The sequence below is a fragment of the Ranitomeya imitator genome, unplaced genomic scaffold (assembly GCF_032444005.1).
Source record: "Ranitomeya imitator isolate aRanImi1 unplaced genomic scaffold, aRanImi1.pri SCAFFOLD_822, whole genome shotgun sequence".
Taxonomy (NCBI): domain Eukaryota; kingdom Metazoa; phylum Chordata; class Amphibia; order Anura; family Dendrobatidae; genus Ranitomeya; species Ranitomeya imitator.
This window is the reverse complement of record NW_027193274.1, coordinates 6,632-21,020: the sequence shown is the minus strand read 5'-3', so window position 1 is coordinate 21,020 and position 14,389 is coordinate 6,632. Positions and strand designations below refer to the sequence as shown.

The 14,389-nt window shown below is 55.0% G+C and overlaps 1 protein-coding gene and 1 long non-coding RNA gene across 4 annotated transcripts; one reads left to right on the top strand and one right to left on the bottom strand.

Annotated features, from left to right (window-relative positions):
• Positions 1-202: 202 nt before the first annotated feature.
• LOC138653008 (uncharacterized) lies at positions 203-9,258 on the bottom strand. The gene is made up of 3 exons (XR_011315698.1): positions 9,122-9,258; positions 6,113-6,251; positions 203-1,380 (listed from the first exon to the last, which is right to left on the bottom strand). It is a non-coding gene; the product is annotated as an uncharacterized lncRNA (long non-coding RNA).
• Position 9,259: 1 nt separating this feature from the next.
• LOC138653007 (polyadenylate-binding protein 1-like 2) lies at positions 9,260-13,813 on the top strand. Of its 3 annotated transcripts, none has more exons than XM_069743172.1 (4): positions 9,260-9,336; positions 12,300-12,506; positions 13,403-13,596; positions 13,676-13,813. In XM_069743172.1, the coding sequence occupies exons 2-4, from the start codon at positions 12,314-12,316 to the stop codon at positions 13,793-13,795; spliced, it is 507 nt and encodes a 168-aa protein (XP_069599273.1). In that variant the 5' UTR covers positions 9,260-9,336; positions 12,300-12,313; the 3' UTR covers positions 13,796-13,813. The 3 variants fall into 3 exon arrangements, with proteins under 3 accessions (XP_069599273.1, XP_069599272.1, XP_069599271.1); XM_069743171.1 differs by lacking the exon at positions 9,260-9,336 and adding an exon at positions 9,482-9,754; XM_069743170.1 differs by lacking the exon at positions 9,260-9,336 and adding an exon at positions 9,482-9,843 and having other exon boundaries at positions 13,676-13,812.
• Positions 13,814-14,389: the final 576 nt, after the last annotated feature.

Below are 14,389 nucleotides of genomic sequence, written 5' to 3'. Positions count from 1 at the left end.
GCTACAGGGTCCAGTATAAACTCATCTCTCTCACCCACAAAGCCCTCCGCAGTTCTGCACCGCCTTATATCTCCTCTCTCATCTCTGTCTATCGCCCTACATGTGCCCTCCGTTGTACAAATGACCTAAGACTAACATCCCCTGTAATCCGAACCTCACACCTCCGTCTCCAAGACTTCTCTCATGCTGCGCCAGCTCTCTGGAATGCACTTCCCCAGACGATCAGACTGATACCTCGCCCCAACCTATTCAAGCGCGCTCTGGAAACCCATCTCTTCAAACAAGCCTACCACATCAACTACTCAGTAAACTAACTTTGTCCTGTTCCCTCCTTCCAAATATTATCTGCATGTGAATCTGCACCCTACTACTCATCTGTCTCCACACCCTCCATACACATGATAACTGCACTTGATACTTGACTAACTGCACTTGATACTTGACTATTGCACTTAAACACACGGGCTGATGACCGGATCATGCAGCTTCATATGAAAATCCCTATTTATTATAATTGCCAGACCTGAAATAACAAGCACTTTTCACCTATTGTGTCCCCCCCATTTCCTTGTAGATTGTAAGCTTGCGAGCAGGGACCTCACTCCTAATGTCACTGTTTAAATTCTCTTAACTTGTATTGAATTTGTCGGTATATGTCCCCGCTTAATTGTAAAGTGCTGCGGAATATGTTGGCGCTATATAAATAAAGATTATTATTATTATTACAACAAGTTTTGGGGTCCAATTTCTTCTCTTATCCTTGGAAAAATAAAAATTTGGGGGCGAAAAGATCATATTTTTTCACAAAAATTATTTTTTTATTTTCACGGCTCTGCATTATAAACTTCTGTGAAGCACTTGTTGGGTCAAAGTGCTCACCACACATCTAGATAAGTTCCTTAAGGGGTCTACTTTCCAAAATGGTGTCACCTGTGGGGGGTTTCAATGTTTAGGCACATCAGGGGCTCTCCAAACGCAACATGGCGTCCCATCTCAATTCCTGTCAATTTTGCATTGAAAAGTCAAATGGCACTCCTTCCCTTCCGAGCTCTGCCATGCGCCCAACAAGTGGTTTACCCCCAGATATGGGGTATCAGCGTACTCAGCACAAATTGTACAACAACGTTTGGGGTCCATTTTATCCTGTTACCCTTGGTAAAATAAAACAAATTGGAGCGGAAATAAATTTTGTGTGAAAAAAAGTTAAATGTTCATTTTTATTTAAACATTCCAAAAATTCCTGTGAAACACCTGAAGGGTTAATAAACTTCTTGAATGTGGTTTTGAGCACCTTGAGGGGTGCAGTTTTTGAAATGGTGTCACACTTGGGTATTTTCTATCATATAGACCCCTCAAAATGACTTCAATGTGATGTGGTCCCTAAAAAAAAAAATGGTGTTGTAAATATGAGAAATTGCTGGTCAACTTTTAACCCTTATAACTCCCTAACAAAAAAAAAAATTTTGGTTCCAAAATTGTGCTGATGTAAAGTAGACATGTGGGAAATGTTACTTATTAAGTATTTTGTGTGACATATCTCTGTGATTTAAGGGCATAAAAATTCAAAGTTGGAAAATTGCGAAATTTCAAAATTTTCGCCAAATTTCCGTTTTTTTCCCCACAAATAACCGCAAGTTATATTTAAGAAATTTTAGCACCATCATGAAGTACAATATGTCACGATCTGTAGAAGCGTTCTAGAGTTATAACCTCATAAAAGGGACAGTGGTCAGAATTGTAAAAATTGGCCCGGTCATTAACGTGCAAACCACCCTTGGGGGTAAAGGGGTTAAACATTAAAGACAAATTAATGACAAAAAGCAAAACACATTTTGTACCAAAGTCCCCTGTGCTTTAGCTGCAAAAACAGTATTGTGGTGCTTAAAGGGAACCTGTCACCCCCAAAATCGAGGGCGAGCTAAGCCCACCAGTATCAGGGGCTTATCTGCAGCATTCTGTAATGCATTCTGGAATGCTGTAGATAACCCGCCGATGTATCCAAAAATAAAAATAATTAAAAATGAGAAAAAGAGGTTATATTATACTCACCAAGGGACAGTCCAGGTCCGGTCCGATGGGCATCGCGGTCCGGCGCCTCCAATCTTCATCAGACGACGTCCTCTTCTTGTCTTCACGCTGCGGCTCCAGCGCAAAGTACTGCAGTGCGCAGGCCCCAGGCCTCTCTGACCTTTCCCGGCGCCTGCGCACCACAGCGTGAAGACAAGAAGAGGACGTCATCCTATCAAGATGGGAGGCCCAGGATCGGACCGCCCAGGTGAAAATAATATAACCTCTTTTTGTCATCTTTGAGGATACATCGGGGGCTTATCTACAGCATTACAGAATGCATTACAGAATGCTGGAGATAAGACCCTGGTGCCGGTGGGCTGAGCTCAACGTCAATTTTGGGGGTGACAGGTTCCCTTTAACACAAAATTCCTCTCTCAAGCGGACGGGGCGGGGGCACAGAGGAGCGGACGGGGCGGGGGCACAGAGGAGCGGACGGGGCGGGGGCACAGAGGAGCGGACGGGGCGGGGGCACAGAGGAGCGGACGGGGCGGGGGCACAGAGGAGCGGACGGGGCGGGGGCACAGAGGAGCGGACGGGGCGGGGGCACAGAGGAGCGGACGGGGCGGGGGCACAGAGGAGCGGACGGGGCGGGGGCACAGAGGAGCGGACGGGGCGGGGGCACAGAGGAGCGGACGGGGCGGGGGCACAGAGGAGCGGACGGGGCGGGGGCACAGAGGAGCGGACGGGGCGGGGGCACAGAGGAGCGGACGGGGCGGGGGCACAGAGGAGCGGACGGGGCGGGGGCACAGAGGAGCGGACGGGGCGGGGGCACAGAGGAGCGGACGGGGCGGGGGCACAGAGGAGCGGACGGGGCGGGGGCACAGAGGAGCGGACGGGGCGGGGGCACAGAGGAGCGGACGGGGCGGGGGCACAGAGGAGCGGACGGGGCGGGGGCACAGAGGAGCGGACGGGGCGGGGACACAGAGGAGCGGACGGGGCGGGGACACAGAGGAGCGGACGGGGCGGGGACACAGAGGAGCGGACGGGGCGGGGACACAGAGGAGCGGACGGGGCGGGGACACAGAGGAGCGGACGGGGCGGGGACACAGAGGAGCGGACGGGGCGGGGACACAGAGGAGCGGACGGGGCGGGGACACAGAGGAGCGGACGGGGCGGGGACACAGAGGAGCGGACGGGGCGGGGACACAGAGGAGCGGACGGGGCGGGGACACAGAGGAGCGGACGGGGCGGGGACACAGAGGAGCGGACGGGGCGGGGACACAGAGGAGCGGACGGGGCGGGGACACAGAGGAGCGGACGGGGCGGGGACACAGAGGAGCGGACGGGGCGGGGACACAGAGGAGCGGACGGGGCGGGGACACAGAGGAGCGGACGGGGCGGGGACACAGAGGAGCGGACGGGGCGGGGACACAGAGGAGCGGACGGGGCGGGGACACAGAGGAGCGGACGGGGCGGGGACACAGAGGAGCGGACGGGGCGGGGACACAGAGGAGCGGACGGGGCGGGGACACAGAGGAGCGGACGGGGCGGGGACACAGAGGAGCGGACGGGGCGGGGACACAGAGGAGCGGACGGGGCGGGGACACAGAGGAGCGGACGGGGCGGGGACACAGAGGAGCGGACGGGGCGGGGACACAGAGGAGCGGACGGGGCGGGGACACAGAGGAGCGGACGGGGCGGGGACACAGAGGAGCGGACGGGGCGGGGACACAGAGGAGCGGACGGGGCGGGGACACAGAGGAGCGGACGGGGCGGGGACACAGAGGAGCGGACGGGGCGGGGACACAGAGGAGCGGACGGGGCGGGGACACAGAGGAGCGGACGGGGCGGGGACACAGAGGAGCGGACGGGGCGGGGACACAGAGGAGCGGACGGGGCGGGGACACAGAGGAGCGGACGGGGCGGGGACACAGAGGAGCGGACGGGGCGGGGACACAGAGGAGCGGACGGGGCGGGGACACAGAGGAGCGGACGGGGCGGGGACACAGAGGAGCGGACGGGGCGGGGACACAGAGGAGCGGACGGGGCGGGGACACAGAGGAGCGGACGGGGCGGGGACACAGAGGAGCGGACGGGGCGGGGACACAGAGGAGCGGACGGGGCGGGGACACAGAGGAGCGGACGGGGCGGGGACACAGAGGAGCGGACGGGGCGGGGACACAGAGGAGCGGACGGGGCGGGGACACAGAGGAGCGGACGGGGCGGGGACACAGAGGAGCGGACGGGGCGGGGACACAGAGGAGCGGACGGGGCGGGGACACAGAGGAGCGGACGGGGCGGGGACACAGAGGAGCGGACGGGGCGGGGACACAGAGGAGCGGACGGGGCGGGGACACAGAGGAGCGGACGGGGCGGGGACACAGAGGAGCGGACGGGGCGGGGACACAGAGGAGCGGACGGGGCGGGGACACAGAGGAGCGGACGGGGCGGGGACACAGAGGAGCGGACGGGGCGGGGACACAGAGGAGCGGACGGGGCGGGGACACAGAGGAGCGGACGGGGCGGGGACACAGAGGAGCGGACGGGGCGGGGACACAGAGGAGCGGACGGGGCGGGGACACAGAGGAGCGGACGGGGCGGGGACACAGAGGAGCGGACGGGGCGGGGACACAGAGGAGCGGACGGGGCGGGGACACAGAGGAGCGGACGGGGCGGGGACACAGAGGAGCGGACGGGGCGGGGACACAGAGGAGCGGACGGGGCGGGGACACAGAGGAGCGGACGGGGCGGGGACACAGAGGAGCGGACGGGGCGGGGACACAGAGGAGCGGACGGGGCGGGGACACAGAGGAGCGGACGGGGCGGGGACACAGAGGAGCGGACGGGGCGGGGACACAGAGGAGCGGACGGGGCGGGGACACAGAGGAGCGGACGGGGCGGGGACACAGAGGAGCGGACGGGGCGGGGACACAGAGGAGCGGACGGGGCGGGGACACAGAGGAGCGGACGGGGCGGGGACACAGAGGAGCGGACGGGGCGGGGACACAGAGGAGCGGACGGGGCGGGGACACAGAGGAGCGGACGGGGCGGGGACACAGAGGAGCGGACGGGGCGGGGACACAGAGGAGCGGACGGGGCGGGGACACAGAGGAGCGGACGGGGCGGGGACACAGAGGAGCGGACGGGGCGGGGACACAGAGGAGCGGACGGGGCGGGGACACAGAGGAGCGGACGGGGCGGGGACACAGAGGAGCGGACGGGGCGGGGACACAGAGGAGCGGACGGGGCGGGGACACAGAGGAGCGGACGGGGCGGGGACACAGAGGAGCGGACGGGGCGGGGACACAGAGGAGCGGACGGGGCGGGGACACAGAGGAGCGGACGGGGCGGGGACACAGAGGAGCGGACGGGGCGGGGACACAGAGGAGCGGACGGGGCGGGGACACAGAGGAGCGGACGGGGCGGGGGCACAGAGGAGCGGACGGGGCGGGGGCACAGAGGAGCGGACGGGGCGGGGGCACAGAGGAGCGGACGGGGCGGGGGCACAGAGGAGCGGACGGGGCGGGGGCACAGAGGAGCGGACGGGGCGGGGGCACAGAGGAGCGGACGGGGCGGGGGCACAGAGGAGCGGACGGGGCGGGGGCACAGAGGAGCGGACGGGGCGGGGGCACAGAGGAGCGGACGGGGCGGGGACACAGAGGAGCGGACGGGGCGGGGACACAGAGGAGCGGACGGGGCGGGGACACAGAGGAGCGGACGGGGCGGGGACACAGAGGAGCGGACGGGGCGGGGACACAGAGGAGCGGACGGGGCGGGGACACAGAGGAGCGGACGGGGCGGGGGCACAGAGGAGCGGACGGGGCGGGGGCACAGAGGAGCGGACGGGGCGGGGGCACAGAGGAGCGGACGGGGCGGGGACACAGAGGAGCGGACGGGGCGGGGACACAGAGGAGCGGGCGGGGACACAGGAGCGGACGGGGCGGGGACACAGAGGAGCGGACGGGGCGGGGACACAGAGGAGCGGACGGGGCGGGGACACAGAGGAGCGGACGGGGCGGGGACACAGACCCTAGCAATATAAATGGAGAGAAAGGGAGGTTTTGGTGTTTTTTCTTTTAGGAATTATACTCGTCTCTCTGACATTATCAGACGCCCACAGTGTCATCCCTTTGGGTCCTCGCATGGATTGTGGGGGCTCCAGCATTCCACTTGGTGAAGAGAAGTCCAGTGATGAGATGACATCTGCAGGGAGGTCACTGGATGGGGAAAAGCGACAATACCTAGAATAAAACAGAAAAAAAAAATCATGCAGAAACCTGGACACAAGTAGTGGCCGCCACCAGTGGCCTCCGGGCTAATACTGACCAGCACAGCGTGCGAGGACAATAAAGCCCGGGATCTGGAGACATTGTTATCACGCAGTGTCGCTCCCAGAGGTCATAGGACAGTCATCAACCTGACGTCATGTGTGCCCAATAATATTAATGAGAAAACGTTTTATGTAAAAAAGAATAAATAAAACAGGACGGACTCCGCACCATCAGGCAGATTCTCATGTTAATATCAATCCCTCAAATCTCCATCATCATTCATCCCCTCCCCTGTCCCCCCCCCCCCCACACACACACACGTAGCGCTATACATCCCTGCACCCCCCACCGCAAGAGACATCACACACTGACCTGCACAACGCGTGACATCAGCCCCCCACACCATGCAGACCCATGCGAGTAACATCAGCCCCATTCTGCAGGTAGACACCCCCCCCCCCCCGCACACAGATCCCCCCACCGTCCAGCATGCACATGCAGCCCCATGCAAGCAACATCACCCCTCTCTCCCCAGGCAGATCCCCCCCACCGTCCAGCATGCACATGCAGCCCCATACAAGCAATATCACCCCTTTCTCCCCAGGCAGATCCCCCCACCGTCCAGCATGCTCATGCAGCCCCATACAAGCAATATCACCCCTTTCTCCCCAGGCAGATCCCCCCCACCGTCCAGCATGCACATGCAGCCCCATACAAGCAATATCACCCCTTTCTCCCCAGGCAGATCCCCCCACCGTCCAGCATGCTCATGCAGCCCCATGCAAGCAACATCACCCCTTTCTCCCGAGGCAGATCCCCCCTTCCAGCACGCGCATGCAGCCCCATGCAAGCAACATCACCCCTCTCTCCCCAGGCAGATCCCCCCTTCCAGCACGCGCATGCAGCCCCATGCAAGCAACATCACCCCTTTCTCCCCCAGGCAGATCCCCCCACCGTCCAGCACGCACATGCAGCCCCATGCAAGCAACACCACCCCTTTCTCCCCAGGCAGATCCCCCCCTTCCAGCACGCGCATGCAGCCCCATGCAAGCAACATCACCCCTTTCTCCCCAGGCAGATGCCCCCGTTCCAGCACGCGCATGCAGCCCCATGCAAGCAACATCACCCCTTTCTCCAAAGGCAGATGCCCCCACCGTCCAGCATGCACATGCAGCCCCATGCAAGCAACATCACCCCTTTCTCCCCAGGCAGATGCCCCCACCGTCCAGCACGCACATGCAGCCCCATGCAAGCAACATCACCCCTTTCTCCCAGGCAGATGCCCCCACCGTCCAGCATGCACATGCAGCCCCATGCAAGCAACATCACCCCTTTCTCCCAGGCAGATGCCCCCACCGTCCAGCATGCACATGCAGCCCCATGCAAGCAACATCACCCCTTTCTCCCCCAGGCAGATCCCCCCACCGTCCAGCATGCACATGCAGCCCCGTGCAAGCAACATCACCCCTTTCTCCCCAGGCAGATGCCCCCACCGTCCAGCATGCACATGCAGCCCCATGCAAGCAACATCACCCCTTTCTCCCCAGGCAGATGCCCCCACCGTCCAGCATGCACATGCAGCCCCATGCAAGCAACATCACCCCTTTCTCCCAGGCAGATCCCCCCACCGTCCAGCATGCACATGCAGCCCCGTGCAAGCAACATCACCCCTTTCTCCCCAGGCAGATGCCCCCACCGTCCAGCATGCACATGCAGCCCCATGCAAGCAACATCACCCCTTTCTCCCAGGCAGATCCCCCCACCGTCCAGCATGCACATGCAGCCCCGTGCAAGCAACATCACCCCTTTCTCCCAGGCAGATCCCCCCACCGTCCAGCATGCACATGCAGCCCCGTGCAAGCAACATCACCCCTTTCTCCCAGGCAGATGCCCCCACCGTCCAGCATGCACATGCAGCCCCGTGCAAGCAACATCACCCCTTTCTCCCAGGCAGATGCCCCCACCGTCCAGCATGCACATGCAGCCCCATGCAAGCAACATCACCCCTTTCTCCCAGGCAGATGCCCCCACCGTCCAGCATGCACATGCAGCCCCATGCAAGCAACATCACCCCTCTCTCCCCCAGGCAGATGCCCCCACCGTCCAGCATGCACATGCAGCCCCATGCAAGCAACATCACCCCTTTCTCCCAGGCAGATGCCCCCACCGTCCAGCATGCACATGCAGCCCCATGCAAGCAACACCACCCCTTTCTCCCCAGGCAGATCCCCCCACCGTCCAGCATGCACATGCAGCCCCATGCAAGCAACATCACCCCTTTCTCCCCAGGCAGATGCCCCCACCGTCCAGCATGCACATGCAACCCCATGCAAGCAACACCACCCCTTTCTCCCCAGGCAGATCCCCCCCTTCCAGCATGCACATGCAGCCCCATGCAAGCAACATCACCCCTTTCTCCCCAGGCAGATCCCCCCACCGTCCAGCATGCACATGCAGCCCCATGCAAGCAACATCACCCCTTTCTCCCCAGGCAGATCCCCCCACCGTCCAGCACGCACATGCAGCCCCATGCAAGCAACATCACCCCTTTCTCCCAGGCAGATGCCCCCACCGTCCAGCATGCACATGCAGCCCCATGCAAGCAACATCACCCCTTTCTCCCAGGCAGATGCCCCCACCGTCCAGCATGCACATGCAGCCCCATGCAAGCAACATCACCCCTTTCTCCCAGGCAGATGCCCCCACCGTCCAGCATGCACATGCAGCCCCATGCAAGCAACATCACCCCTTTCTCCCCCAGGCAGATCCCCCCACCGTCCAGCGTGCAGCCCCATGCAAGCAACATCACCCCTTTCTCCCCCAGGCAGACTCCCACTTACCTGGTCTGTGACTATGGAGGAGGAACCCAAAACACCCCAAATCCTGCACACAGTCCTCGAAATCCCGCCATGACGTCCACAGCTTCCGTTTCTCCTGTCTGCTCTATGGAGGGAGAGGCGCCGCCCCTTCCGGTCACATGGGCGTGACGTCACCAGAGGTCCTTTAGCCGCCTTGGATTTAGCCTCTAGCCTGAGACCAGGCTTCGCTGGAGTAGGTGAGTATGACGTCTTCAAGGAGGCGGGAAGTGGGAGGGGCCCGGGGCGGGGGGAGGAGCCCGGGGCGGGGGGAGGCGGCTCCGGACTCTAATTTAAAAAAAAAAAAGACCAGAAAGAAAACTTGCTCCCGTGCCGCCCCCCCTCCCCCCATCGTCCTGCCGTAGGCACGAGCACACAAGTGCGTAAACATATAATAAGTGATGATCCAGAAAGGAGAAGTCTTATTTGATTGGTGCACATTTATGGCATAAAATGCTTTATTATAAGGGGGATCCAGACACGTGTCGGCCCCGTAGTAACTGCCCGCTCCTCGCGTGGGCATCAGTTGGCACCATGAGGCGGCCATGCTGTGCCCTGACAGTGACAGTTTACCAGGAGCCGCCATCAGGATCTGACTGGAGACAAGATAGGAACAAGGTGATTACCGACATATTGTGCAGAGTCTGTGAGTCCAAAGTCGGCACAACCTGAAATCTTTGCGGAGGAAAGTGAAGAATTCTAGAATCGTAAGTTCTCTAATCAGCGCCACATGTCAGGCCGGCGTCACACTCGGCGTAAGACAATACGCTCCGTAATTTACGGCTGTAATACGCAGAAAAGTCCCCAAAATCGTGGTCCGTAGCTCCTCCGTAGGCAGGGTGTGTCAGCGTATTCTGTGCATGGCATCCTCCGTATGTAATCCGTATGGCAGCCGTACAATGGATCCATGTGCTCAAAAAATAATAAAAACATATATACTGTCTATATATATATATATGTATATGTATGTCAGTGAGACACATGTATGTATATATATTAATATTTCATCCAGCGCGATATAGCAGAAAGCCGGTAATTCAATTGCCGTCTTTTGCTATCTCCTTCCTAAACCCGACATGATATGAGACATGTCTACATACAGTAAACCATCTCATATCACCATTTTTTCTTGCATATTCCACACTACTAATGTTAGTATGCAAAATTTGGGCGCTCTAGCTATTAAATTAAAGGGTTAAATGGCGGAAACAATTGGCGTGGGCTCCCACGCAATTTTCTCCGCCAGAGTAGTAAAGCCAGTGACTGAGGGCAGATATTAATAGCCTGGAGAGGGTCCACGGTTATTGCCCCCCCCCCCCCCCCCCCGGCTAAAAACACCTGCCCCCAGCCGCCCCAGAAAAGGCACATCTGGAAGATGCGCCTATTCTGGCACTTGGCCACTCTCTTCCCATTCCCGTGTAGCGGTGGGATATGGGGTAATGAAGGGTTAATGTCATCTTGCTATTGTAAGGGGACATTAAGCCTAATTAATAATGGAGAGACGTCAATTATGACACCTATCCATTATTAATCCAATAGTAGTAAAGGGTTAAAAAAACACACACATTATTACAAAGTCTTTTAATGAAATAAACACACAGGTTGTTGGAATAATTTATTATTCTGGTAACCCACCTGAAGACCCTCGCTCTGTAACAAAGGAAAATATCTATCAGCATATGTACGGGTGTTTAATCCATATTTTAAGCACTATCATTACTAAGTGCATACATTTGATAGCACTTTGGTTCAGGATTTATTTAGCAACATTTCAATAGAGCATGCGGTTTGAGCCTCTATTTCTTCATCTCGCTTTAGTCAGTATAATTATAAGTAAATAGATGACTTTAATATTGAAATTCCTCATCAATTGGTGATTTGAAGTTAGTGGAGGTATTTTCTCAGCATGCTCTATTGTTGAAAAATTTGTTGTATCCAGGAATGTTTATTTTATCTCTTGCTCCCTCACTAGTATTATATTTTGCTCTACACCTACCTGCCATTACATTTATCTGTACGGTTTTAAGGCATTGTTTTATTTTTTGTATTTGTCTGTATTAATAAAGTTATAACTTTTTATTGAAAAGAATCAAAACACTCTTTGATTTAGCACGCAGTTTAATAATTGCCTAGCTGATCAGTATGTTTTATTATTGATGTGTAAATTAACTTGGACAATTAATTATTCGGCCTTCAGATGAGCTCACTGGTGGATTCACAGTTACCTCGTTTTGCAGTATTACATGTACTGTGATACATAGAGGCTGTAGAAACCAAACGGCTCAACATACTAAATTACATTTTACTGTAAAAATTATATTTACCCATAAATACAAGAATAAAAAAAACCAAGATGTCAATTTGACTTTGTTTTAGTGAAGCGGTGAAATCTACCAGTTCTTTAAAGCATGTGTCTGGGACTTTAACATTGATGGACTATCCTTAGGGTAGGTGATGAATGTCTGATTGGTAAGTACCCCCGGAGATCAGCCCTTCCTGGTGTCGTCGGCAGCCGGAACTGCTCAGTTATGGAGCTGCACAGCACAGCTTTGTCTACAGAATAGTGACACATGCACATACTATTCAATAGAGAAGGCATGTGCAGTACCTGGCCGTGGCCACTATACTGTCGATGGAGCTGTTCTGGACAGAGCCACAACTCAGCACTTCCAGCCGCCACCGCCACCGCCAGGATCGGTTGGGTACCGGGTGTCGCACCCCCAGTAATCAGACATTGATGACCTCTCCGAAGAATAAGCCATCAATGTTACAGCGCCAGATAGCCCCTTTAAAGCTGCTCATACACATTAGATAAATGTTGTCTGACTTTGGCGGGATCGGCAGGCCTTATACTGTGTATCGGGGTCCCCAGCTTCACCCTGAACAGAGGACGGGGGCAGAGAATGATCCGCCCTGTTGAATGTCCTTTTGTTCGGGGTGTAGATAAGCTATGGTCAGGCTGCGGCTAATGTGCATGGCCAGCTTTGGCGTGTGACTGCCATGTAATGCTTTTCAAAAACCTGACCAGCACATCCAAACATAGACTAAGTGTGAACAGGTGCATCTTTCAGCGCTGCAGTGTGCTGCCTTATTTACTTAACTTGCCATGTAATGCTGACATGTTATTATCAAGGTGTTTTTCTTACAATCTCCTTTATTTTAGTGACCCTGCTAATAATGGCCACTAGCGCACTCAGCCACAGTACAGCAACCCTGTATGTTGGGGATCTCCTTCCGGAGGTCACAGAGGAGATGCTGCATGAAAAGTTCACTCCTGCCGGCAACATTTTGTCAGTCATCATATGCAGAGACAAGATCACCGGTCAGTCTCTTGGCTACGCTTACATCAATTTCCAGCAGCCGGAGGACGGTGAGAAGCAATACACAACTATAGCTATACATTGCAGCCCTGCCAGCAACAAGGCTGGGGTGAAATATTGCAACTGTTCCACAAATATCATGGACATACAAGATTGTAGATACAGTGGGGAAAATAAGTATTTGATACGCTGCCGATTTTACATGTTTTCCCACCTACAAAGAATGCAGAGGTCTGAAATTTTTATCGTAGGTACACGTCACCTGTGAGAGACAACCTAAAAATAAAAACCAAACAATCACATTGAATGATTTTTACACAATTTACATTTTATTGCTTGAAATACTGTATATTTTTTTTAATTTCTGGCAATTTTTTAGCTTAACATATAATGTATTAAAAATAAAAAAAATCTTGCAACTTTCAAACTGGACATGGGTGCTTTTATAGATTATAACTTCCTGTTGTTTCAGGAAACAACAGGTGTACATAGCTACAGTCATCAGACCTGAGTCCAATAATTTTATTAAAGCATCTAATGAGCGTGTACAAGTGTCATTGTGAAGGGAGGGTGAGCAGGGTCAGCTGTGACATCTCCTATTGTAATTAGTGGATCTTGTATTATCAGCTGTATGTAGAAGCGTTACCGTCATCCTTCCTCTGCTGATAAGGAGCCTGCTGAAAACTCTTCCTGAAAGGGCAGAAAGTATGAACAGTTCAAGATTTCTAAAAAAATTTTAGAACAAGAAAAATTTGCAAATTATTTTTTTTTAAATAAAATTAATGCAAAACAAAATATAGTAAAAAATGTTGTAGCATGGAATGCTGGAGCTGATCAACAATTCCTATCATGGCATGGCATCCTATCAGGGCGCAGAGGTCACCGAGGTGGATAAAGTCATTGATAGTCTCTTTCTTTGAAAATGTCCCCCATCCTTTCCCGCCAGCGGAGCGAGCTCTGGATACCATGAACTTTGAAGACATGAATGGCAAAGCGATGCGCATTATGTGGTGTCAGCGCAACCCGTCCGTAATAAAGAGCAGGATCGGCAACATTTTTATCAAGAACCTGGATAAGACCATCGATAGTAAATTACTGTACGACACATTTTCTGCTTTTGGCAGCATCATGTCGTGTAAGGTAAGTCAGTCATCCACCACATACGGATGTGTGAGGTCTGTGCAGTAGTAAGGTCCCTTATTAATATGAGGTGTTGCAGGTCGTGTGTGACGAAAATGGATCTAAAGGTTATGGGTTTGTACATTTCGAGACCCGCGAATCAGCCCAGAAGGCCATTGACTCGTTGAATGGCAAGATCCTAAATGACCAGAAAGTGTAAGTATGCCCTCATGTAAGGCCGGCTTCACGTGTCTGGGATTTCTGGACTCCTGGACCCCAAATCAACATTCTCATAGGCATATTTCAAGCTTTAGGGTTCGGGTCAGGAGACCTTCGGCTGGTCTGCAAACCGCGACCTGTATACAGACTGAGACGTGCCAAGACGGCCTAACACAAAGAATCCACAATCGATTATTGACTTACATGTCGCCAGTGGCAGGGGTTATCCACCTCTGGGGACTTTTTTTTTTACTTAATTGCATTTATTTGGGGCTAAAAGTCATTTTTGCAATTCAGTTTCCTTACAAAATTTGCACCTTTTGGCTTTTACAGGCTGTTTGTCTCCTCCTCCCTGCACATTCAACTTTTCTGTGGTCAGTGGTCATAAATCAGCTGAGAAGAGCTCAGAAATAGACAGATAAGTGTTAGAAGCTCTCTTTCTGGATCCTTAGGCTATGTTTACACACAGCAGCAAAATCTGCAGCGTTTCCGCAGCAGTTTCCCATGCGTTGTACAGTACAAAGTAAACCTATGGGAAACTCAATCCGCAGTGCACATGCTGTGGAAAAAAACGCGCGGAAACGCAGCGGTTTAC

Bases quoted from the DNA above. Each gene is read 5' to 3' on its own strand.
- LOC138653007 (XM_069743172.1), top strand. From the start codon at position 12,314: ATGGCCACTAGCGCACTCAGCCACAGTACAGCAACCCTGTATGTTGGG. The intron at 12,507-13,402 runs GTGAGAAGCAAT...CTTTCCCGCCAG, and splicing joins TTTCCAGCAGCCGGAGGACG to CGGAGCGAGCTCTGGATACC. The intron at 13,597-13,675 runs GTAAGTCAGTCA...GAGGTGTTGCAG, and splicing joins GCAGCATCATGTCGTGTAAG to GTCGTGTGTGACGAAAATGG.